The sequence below is a fragment of the Myotis nattereri genome (assembly GCF_964212035.1).
Source record: "Myotis nattereri genome assembly, chromosome: 4".
NCBI classification, from domain to species: domain Eukaryota; kingdom Metazoa; phylum Chordata; class Mammalia; order Chiroptera; family Vespertilionidae; genus Myotis; species Myotis nattereri.
In genome coordinates, this window is record NC_138079.1 from 29306794 (window position 1) to 29315773 (window position 8980).

Sequence of the window (8980 nt, forward strand, 5' to 3'; positions counted from 1 at the left end):
AGCAGTGCAAGGCGTCCACCGGGCCTCTGGGCCCTGCCCCTCCCAGGGTAAGTCCAAGCTACCTCAGGCTGGGACCAGGCAAACACGAAGTTAGGGTTAGGAAGAACCCTGAAGGTGTTTTCTCCTCCTTAGGGGAAGTAGCTGAATGTGGTGGGCAGGGGGGGGGGGGGGGGGGCAGGTCACAGCTGTCCCTTCAGGCAGGTCAGGGCCATCTGCAACCAGACCTACGATTTGAGTGGCTATCAGCTGGGCCTGCACTTGACTCTGCACCTGCTGGGGCCCAGGCAGGCAGGGTGGTCAGTGGAGGAAGTGGCCCTGGGCAGGGGTGAGGGCGAGGGTCTGCCAGGAGAGCCCTCCACGAGCATAGTAAGCAATCCTCCAGGCAGGGCTTCCCGAGGGGTGCGTCCCCCCAAGACAGCTCCTCCAGGTGCCCCCACATCTCGCTGGCCCAGGGGATGATGGGGATGCTACCGAGGCTCCCAGCTCTCTGACCTTCATCAGTGCCTTAGATCTCCCCTCGACACCCCACTTCCTGCCCACAGTGGCATCCTGGCTGCTCTCTGGACAGGCCGCCAGGTCCCAGCTGCTGCTGGTCAGGGGAGCCTGGGAGAACCAGCACTTTCTCTGGCTCTCCCACCCCTCCACCCTCAATGGCCCAGTAGGCTGGACGCTGCTCCTCAGAGAAGGGCCTGGGAGAGTGCAGTTTGCTCTGATACTCGAAGTTGCTGGCAAGGAGGGCATGGGGGTCACAGTGGGTGCTCCATCCTGGGTGCATCCTGTGTGTTGGCCCTGGAGACACACAAGCCTGGGTCTGTCCTGGGAGGGCTGAACTGGCCCGCGTGTCCCTAGGTGGCCTTCAGGAGCAGCTCGCCCAGCCCCTCCCTGCTTGCCCTGAGTTGGGCCTGGAGGCCCAGGGGACGCAGGGGCCTCGTGTCTGGCTTTCCAGCAGAACAACAGCCTCTGAGCAGGGCTATGGGGGTGGAGGGCTGTGGGGACACCGCTGTGTGCACTTGGGAACAGGCTCGCTCTGTGTGGACTGCAGCGTGATGTGATCCCGTCCCCGGGGAAGCGCCTAGCATTGTCACTGTAGAACTCCCGGGGGACTCTCTCAGCAGTAGGGCACCAGGTTCCCTGGGGAGGGCTCCAAGACCCACCTATCGGCCACAGAGGTATCCTGGGGGACACCTGGCCCAGCCAGGTGCAGCGGCCAAGTCAGGGACCTGGACCAGTGTGTCAGCCCAATCTGAATGCGCCCTTTGACGGGAGTCCCTGTGGGCCATCCCCCCACCCTGGCCGGAGTGACTCACCCTGGTGGCGCCTGGTGCCGCAGTGCCCAGAGAGGGCTGTGCGCTCTAGCGGCTGGTCACCGGGCCAGCCGTCAGGCCTGGTGTCCACATGCCAGCCTGGGCAGGCCGTGAATAGGAGACAGGAGTGCCTGTGACAGCCCAGGACAAACAGGCCCCCTCGGGCCCCAGAGGTTACCCAACAGCAGGGTCAGGAGTAAGACCAGAGTCTGTGTTTACACGATTCCAGGCACCCCAGGCTGAGGGCAGCTTCCCTGGAATGCCCTCCGTGCCCACAGACTTCGTGCCTGTGGATGCTATCTGAGAGCTTTGAGGGGCAGAACCCACCACCAAACACTGTGGGTCTAAGGAAACCCCAGTCCAGCACGTTACCCAGCCCCTGCCCTGTGGTCCTTGTCCATGCAAACGCCCTCGGGTCACATGGCTCTGAATGTGCCTGAGGGCCCATCCCTCCTGCCCGAATGGTCTCCCTGAGGGTGAGGTTGGGCTGCAACCTCCCATCAGCAGTCTCCTGCCCATGGGCCTGTCAATCAGCATGGCCCGGTCTTCAGACACATGTGTAATGTAAGAGGGAACCCCTGTGCTTGCTGGGGGCATGCTTGTCCATCCATTGCTGAAGGGCAGGGGCTGTTTCTGGGTCTTGGTGACTATGAGCAGAACGGTGAGTAGGGAGGCAATAATGCATGAGCTTGTCTTCATTGCTCTTGAGTGAGAACTCAGGAGTGGGTCTCAGGGTCATGCCATAGGTGTGACCTTTAAGAAACTGCCAGACAGCCTTCCACAGTGGCCGCCACGCTGTGTCCCCACCGGCTGCGTCGGACGGAGCCCCAGAGCCCCAGAGCCCCGCATCTCCCCAGCACCGGGGATGTCGTCACAGTCCTCTAGTCACTGGGGCCCCCTGTGGGTGTGTGGCGTCTCCCCTGGACTGACGACATGGTCTCTCCATGTGCTTGTTTGCCACCCACTGATCTTGGTGAAGTGTCTGGTTCAAATATTTTGTCCAATTGTTTACACTGGATTTCTTCTTCTTGTTGCGTTTTCAGAGTTCTTCATATATTTCCAATACAGTCCTTTATCAGACATGTTGTGCGAGTATTTCTCCCAGTCTGTGGCTTGTCTTTGCATTACAGTGTCTTTTGAATAGTTATAAAATTCATCCTTTTTTTTGGATGGACTGTTTTCTGGTCTCATTTCTAAGACATCTCTGTCTAACCGAGGTCATACGTATTTTCTTAGATGTTGTCCCAGAAGTTCTATAGTTTTAGGTTTATAATAAGTTTAGACTGACCCACGTTGAGTTAGCCTTGGTATATGGTGAGAGGCACAGATCGAAGCTCATTATTTTACGCGGATGTCCAGTTGGTGAAAGGTGATCCTTGCTCCGTTGAATAGCCTTTGCTCTTTTGTGGAAAACATGTTTGCCATTTTGAATCGGGGAAGATCCAGTCAAAATGGCAAAAATGCTTTTTTAGTTAAAATGATAAAAGGTGAAAAGCCAGGTTAGAGTGTTGGACTGACCTCCCATGGGAAACTCTGTGCTGTCATCGGTGCGTCTGGATGAAGGGTTGCACGCAGGCCCTGCCCAGCCCCGTGGCTCACCTGTGCTGCTCATCTGGACTGGCACTGGTCAGGCTGCGTGGCCTCTGGGCAGGGGGCAGCAGGGTCCTGGGTGGTGGGCCTGATGTGCGGGCCCTGGGCACACCTTGCCAGGCATCCTGGGAGTGCCCCCTCTTGTCCCTGGGTGGTGACCATGACCCAAGACTGCCTGCCAGCCAGGACCAAGGCCTCTTCCCTGTGGTTCGGATCTGACGGGCTTCTCACCCTAACTTTTCTTTGAAAGTCCTCCCAAGTGGAGGCCACACACATGCCCCATTTAGAACCAGACAACGGCTCTGTTTTAATGTCCAGTTGTTCATAAAGGATGTGCTTCCTTTAAGCTTTTTTCCAAGACAATTTATATTTGCTGCTGTTGCCAATGGCGACGGACTGTTGGGGGTAAACACTGCAGGGGGAAGGGCATGTTCTGTGTTTTAATGTTAGGCTCACTTTCTGGTGTGGGTCCCCCGATGTCAGTGGATGCCCAGGCAGGGTTAGGGTTCCCCAAGGTCACTGGGTCCTGGGTCCGGTGCCCAAGTCCCCTCTCCCTGCAGGGGCAAGTCCTGCCGGACCATCACGTTCGAGCAGTTCAAGGAGGCGCTGGAGGAGCTCTCCAAGAAGAGATTCAAGGACAAGAGCAGCGAGGAGGCAGTGCGAGAGGTGCACAGGCTCATCGAGGGCAAGGCCCCCATCATCTCAGGAGTGACGGTGAGCGGGGCCACTGGGCGGGTCCCTCGGGAAATGGGGTCCATGGGGTCGTGGGGACAGATGGCAGTGCCCTAAAGTCGGGGTGAGAGCCTTAATCCCCAGTGTGGCCGGCCCAGGCCACCTCCCCGGGCTAAGTTGAGAGTGGATTCCAGGAGCATTAGCACCCCTTGTGGTCGGGCCTAGCCCCTTTGGTTCCCCCACTGGCTCCCTGACATACCCATTCTTTCTCCTGTGGCGTGACGGCAGTTAACGTCTCTCCCTGCTCTCCCGCAGAAAGCCATCTCCTCGCCCACCGTGTCACGGCTCACGGACACCACCAAGTTCACAGGCTCCCACAAGGAGCGCTTCGACCCATCAGGCAGGGGCAAGGGCAAGGCCGGCCGCGTGGACCTGGTGGACGAGTCGGGCTACGTGCCAGGCTACAAGCACGCGGGCACCTACGACCAGAAGGTGCAGGGGGGCAAGTAGCCAGTTTCCCGGGGACAGGGCCTTCCTCCTTTGCTGGCCCCACATCACCTCACACTTCTTTACATTCCTGGGCTCACTGGGGCAGAACTCAGACGCTGGGGTGGAGGGGCTGTGGGTGACTCCCAGACCTCCTCCTGCCTGGAGCCCCGGCACGCTCCTCTCCTACCCCAGGTGCAGCCCCTGAACTCACTGACCTTCCTCTAATGCACCTGCCTCATCCCACGTCGGGAAGCCAAGGGATGGTCATTTCCAAAGTGTTTCCTGGATCCAGACCACACGGGCCACCTGGTTTGCAGGTGAAAGGGGTGTTTTGAAGGAGCAGGTGGGACAGACCCTGCCAGAGGTGATGCTGACCTCCTGATCAGCAGACCTGCCCAGGAACCATGAGGGCAACATGCACTAATGCACTAACCAGCAGCACCAGGGAGATGACGTGAACCTCGAACAGGACACAGGGACGTCTCTGAGGGCTCCGTTCAGATGTGCGACACACAGGTGCATGCTTACACACACACACACACACTCACGCACTCATGGACACATGCTTACACATGCTCATGCCCCCCCCACCCCACATCCACACACACACACATGCTTACACACACACGCCCACCAACCAGGTCTGTGCCGAGGACGGTCATATGAGCGAAGGCTGGTGTGCGAAGGAAGGTGAGCCCGTGAAAGGATGCTCCACAGGAGACCAAAGGAAAGTGATCTGAAGTGTGAAGTTAGAAGTTTTTAAATTGGACACTAAGGACAGGTCATTTCCTTTTGCTTTTTAAAGAAAAGAAGAAATCAGAAGAAACTGACTGTGTATTTATTCCCAGAGCGGATCAGGGAAGAATCAGAATATCCTGTGTCTGTGACTCTCTCTCCCTGTTGGCCCTGTTGGCCCTGAGGCTCCCCCACAGACAGGTGTGTGATGGGGCATCTTCTGCCCATCCCTGTTCTGAAATCAGGGCCTCGAGGCAGCAGTCACCGTGGCTACTCCCTTTGCTCACAGTGCAGCACAAATCTCTGCAGCTCCAGCCTCTGCAGTTAATTCTTGCCTCTCTGAACTCTCCCGACCTGGGAGTGCAGGAAACTGCACAACAAGACCAGGCCAGGGAGGGCCTCCCCGAAAGGCCCACACATATGCTGGGGTTGGCGGGCGCTTTCACAGTGGCCACAAGGGAACACTCCATTTGCATAAATGCAGCCACAGCCTGGTGGGTCACCTTCCGGCTATGTGGTCCTGGAGCCGGTCCTGGGAAAAGCCCACGGCAGTCTCAGAAGATGCTTCCACAGCCAGTGTCTGCTCTGCACTTCTTCCTGGTCACGGCCTGGCCCAGCACGGGCGGCTGAAGCATGGCCCAGCACCGCCACAGCACACGGGCTGGTCACCGCTGGGGCTGGGGAAGGCCCAGGGCCAGCATCTCCAGCTGTGTCTCCACCAGACCCCTCGCACACCGGCCTCCCCTCACCATCCCCCGTCCGCCTCTGTGGACAGCTTCATTCGGAGGTCCTGGGAGCTCACAGCGTGTGGCATTGGAGCCCAGGGGATGGAGCCCAGGCTCCGAGGGCCACTTCTAGGGCTAATCTCACCATTGTCTTGAAAGTTTCTAACTTGGGGATCCTAAGCTGCCAGCAAGGCTACTCTGCAGTGAGGAAACAGGACCGGGCTGGGCAAAGGCAGGCGAGATGCCAGTCCCCACCCTGCACCTCCCTCCTCCCCCAGGCTGGGCCTTAGGGGAAACCCAAAGGCAAGAGTAACCTGTGGAAAAGTGTCTGAAGACAACTGAACGTGCAGTGTTTCTTGACAATTAGCTGATCACAAACCACAGCCCTTGTGTTCCAGCGCTGGCGAGGTTTTCTTCCGTGGCCACATTTCCCCCCATGCCTGGCGGCACTGCCATGGGGGCATGCCGTGGGCTCCTGGTCAGGCTGCTTTTCTCCTGCCCCTGGGCAGCCCCGTTCCCCTCGTCACAGACACTGGAATTGGCAGGGCCTCGGCCACATGCACGCTGGCAAAGGCTGCCCACGCCACAGCCCACCGAGGCAGATGTCACCTGGGCCTGCCATGGGTGCAGGCCCTTCTCAGCCCTTCCTTGCCTGCTGGACCCGGGAGAGAGGTGCCGGCACCAGGACAGGTGTCCTGTCCCAGAGCGTTGTCTTCAGGCGAGAACAGCTCCACACGAAGGTTCCAGCCTCGGACGAGGGCCAGCTGCCGGAGCACCCTGGGAAATGGGGTCTGAGCAAAAGAAACAACGTGAGTCTGTCCTCCGACCCCATGGCAGCCCGTGCTTTCTCCCACGGTGCCGCCTCAGAACCGGACCCCCCACGGCCCCCTGCGGCAGCCCTGGCCGCGGAGCACCAACCCCCCCACCCCCTCAGGCTGGTGGAGGTGAGCTACTTGACAGGAAACCCTTGGCCCACTTGAGGAAAATGTCAGAATGCTCTGCTCACCCTGATAGCAGCAGGTTCTTTTTGGGTTTTCTGAATGAAATCAAGTGCACACAGCTGCTCCCCGTCGGTGGCCCTCCCCGTCCCCGCCCACCCAAGCTCAGGGGAGAGCCCCACACCCTGGGCCCGACTCCCCACACGCCGGGCCGGGAGTCTGTCCACAGCTCCGCAGTCCCGCTGGCCACACAGGCGCTGCGGTTGCCCTGCGCCCCCTGCCCGTCCCCAGGCTGCGTCAGGCTCACGCACAAGCCAGGACACATTGTTCTCCGGTCAAAGTAGAGCTCTGAGAACCCACCCACCCCTCTCTGTCAGAGAAGGAGGAAGAAGGGCTAAGTCATGCGGACTCAGTATTCGCCGTTCTGCCCCTTTAATCGCCTGGTGAGTGCATCATTGCGTCTGTGTGTAGCTTCTCAACTCCAACTTCACTGCACAAAACCGACACACATGCATGTCCCTCCACCGGGTTCTGAGTATTGTGAATACGTAGGCAGTGTGTGTCTGTGCTGCACGTTCTTATGCAATGCCAGTCAGCTTCTAACCATGGTCACTTAGAAATTAAATATCTATCTGTGAACAAAAGAAACTGCACAGCAGGCACCCAGGAGACAGGCCGTGTTCCGAGGGGAGGATACCCCAGGAGACAGGATGCATTCCCAGGGGAGGACACCTGGGAGACAGGCCGTGTTCCGAGGGGAGGACACCCCAGGAGACAGGATGCATTCCCAGGGGAGGACACCTGGGAGACAGGCCGCGTTCTGAGGGGAGGACACCGGGAGACGGGATGCGTTCCGAGGGGAGGACACCCGGGAGACAGGATGCGTTCCGAGGGGAGGACACCCGGGAGACAGGATGCGTTCCGAGGGGAGGACACCCGGGAGACGGGATGCGTTCCGAGGGGAGGACACCCGGGAGACGGGATGCGTTCCGAGGGGAGGCCAGTGCGACGGTGTCTGAACATCAGCAGAGAACAGAAGGAGTGCATTTGAGAACACTGATTATACCGGAATACTTATTTATTTCTATTTAACACAACTGGGCAGTAGTCAGGAATAGAGTTAGCTTTACCAAAACTGAAGTTCAAATTACATAATTTTAAAATATTATAGTAAGATATATATTTATACTGGAGTATTTTTACACCTTTAATATTCTCGGGCTTGAGTTTTGAGACAGATGAAAATTACAGCAGATGCTGACCCGTCGGGGAAAGGTCCACGGAGGCCTTCCACTGGCATGGCTCGCTGCCTGCCTGTGCTCCTCGCCGCTGTGTCCCAGTGGCTGAGAGCTCCGGGCAGGCCCGTGGCCGTCTGACCGTCTGAGTGGACAGAGACGATGGCAGCAGGCAGAGGCTCACCACCCCCCGGGGCCAGTACAATCGCCTATTTCTGTGAATAGTTTTAATGGGACAGGCCACACCCGTGTGCTTATATACTGTCTGTGGCTGCTTTTGCAGCGACATTGGCACTTGGGGAGTTGACACAGATGCCATGACCCATGAAACCTAAAATATTCACCATCTGGCCCTTGACAGGTGAGCCCTTGAGGATCCACTTGTGCTCATTCCCTCCTGGGTATTTATACACAAGCGGGCTACTCCCTGTCCTGCAGCACACACCGTATGGGGGCACCCTGTTGTCACCTGTTCAATACAGTACAGGTTGACAATTTAGCTGTACTGTGAAATGATTACCCTGAGTAGTTTCCTTCCACTGATTTACCACTGAACACTCTATGAAATCTGGTGGTCCAGGGGCCTGGCCTTTGTCTGTGGGCACGTGGAGAGCGTGGCCGGGTGGTGGCGTGGCAGGCAGTGGTCACTGTGTTTGGAGAGGCTTTAGTTAACGCTCTCTCTTCCTTTAGACTTTTGAAAAACCAAACCAAGCCAAACAAAGGAAACCTGCACAACTTAAAATAAACTTGAAAGTGATCATATACTACTAGTTTGTACTAAGTTTTTTCAGGAAAGGGAAATAAAATTTATATATACATGCAATATATTTTTACACCATCTTATTGTTAGGGAGTACTGAGTGTATCACTTTATCAGAGTGATGGGTACAGTCACGTCAATGTCATGGGTGTTCTGCCTCAGAAAGTCTCAATGGCATTCAGCAGGAACATCCGTGGGGTTGGGAGGGCCCTGCTCCCCCTCCCTCGGAGTGCGAGGCTCGGGGTCACCTCTGGGGGTGCTGTCAAGGCCTGGCCTGCAAACCTTTAGTGAAACAGCTAATGTCTGTCTGCACAATGCTCCTCATGTGTTCGCTGTTGTTAACATTGTTGTCAAAAGTGATAAATAAAGTGTTAAATGGTGGATCTCTTATCCTCAAAGTGTATGGTCTGGACCGGCAATAACATGGGCACCAACATCTAACAGGGGACAGGCCCTGGGAGGGATCCTGGGAGGGGGTGCAGAGCCATGACTTCCAGGGCAGAGAGCCTCCTGTCCCTCACCCAAGAGAGAG

General features: G+C 57.3%; 1 protein-coding gene across 2 annotated transcripts in view; it reads left to right on the forward strand.

The window, feature by feature from the left end:
* TPPP (tubulin polymerization promoting protein) overlaps positions 1 to 8980 on the forward strand; it is a 33169-nt gene that overhangs the window by 22559 nt on the left and 1630 nt on the right. The window contains exons 3-4 of one of the 2 annotated variants that reach the window (XM_081090159.1): positions 3455 to 3608; positions 3882 to 6324. In XM_081090159.1, the coding sequence (XP_080946285.1) occupies positions 3455 to 3608; positions 3882 to 4076 (349 nt within the window). In that variant the 3' untranslated portion in view covers positions 4077 to 6324. Of the gene's footprint in view, positions 1 to 3454; positions 3609 to 3881; positions 6325 to 8980 lie in introns of those variants that run through there. The other variant, XM_081090158.1, reaches the window with a different exon arrangement.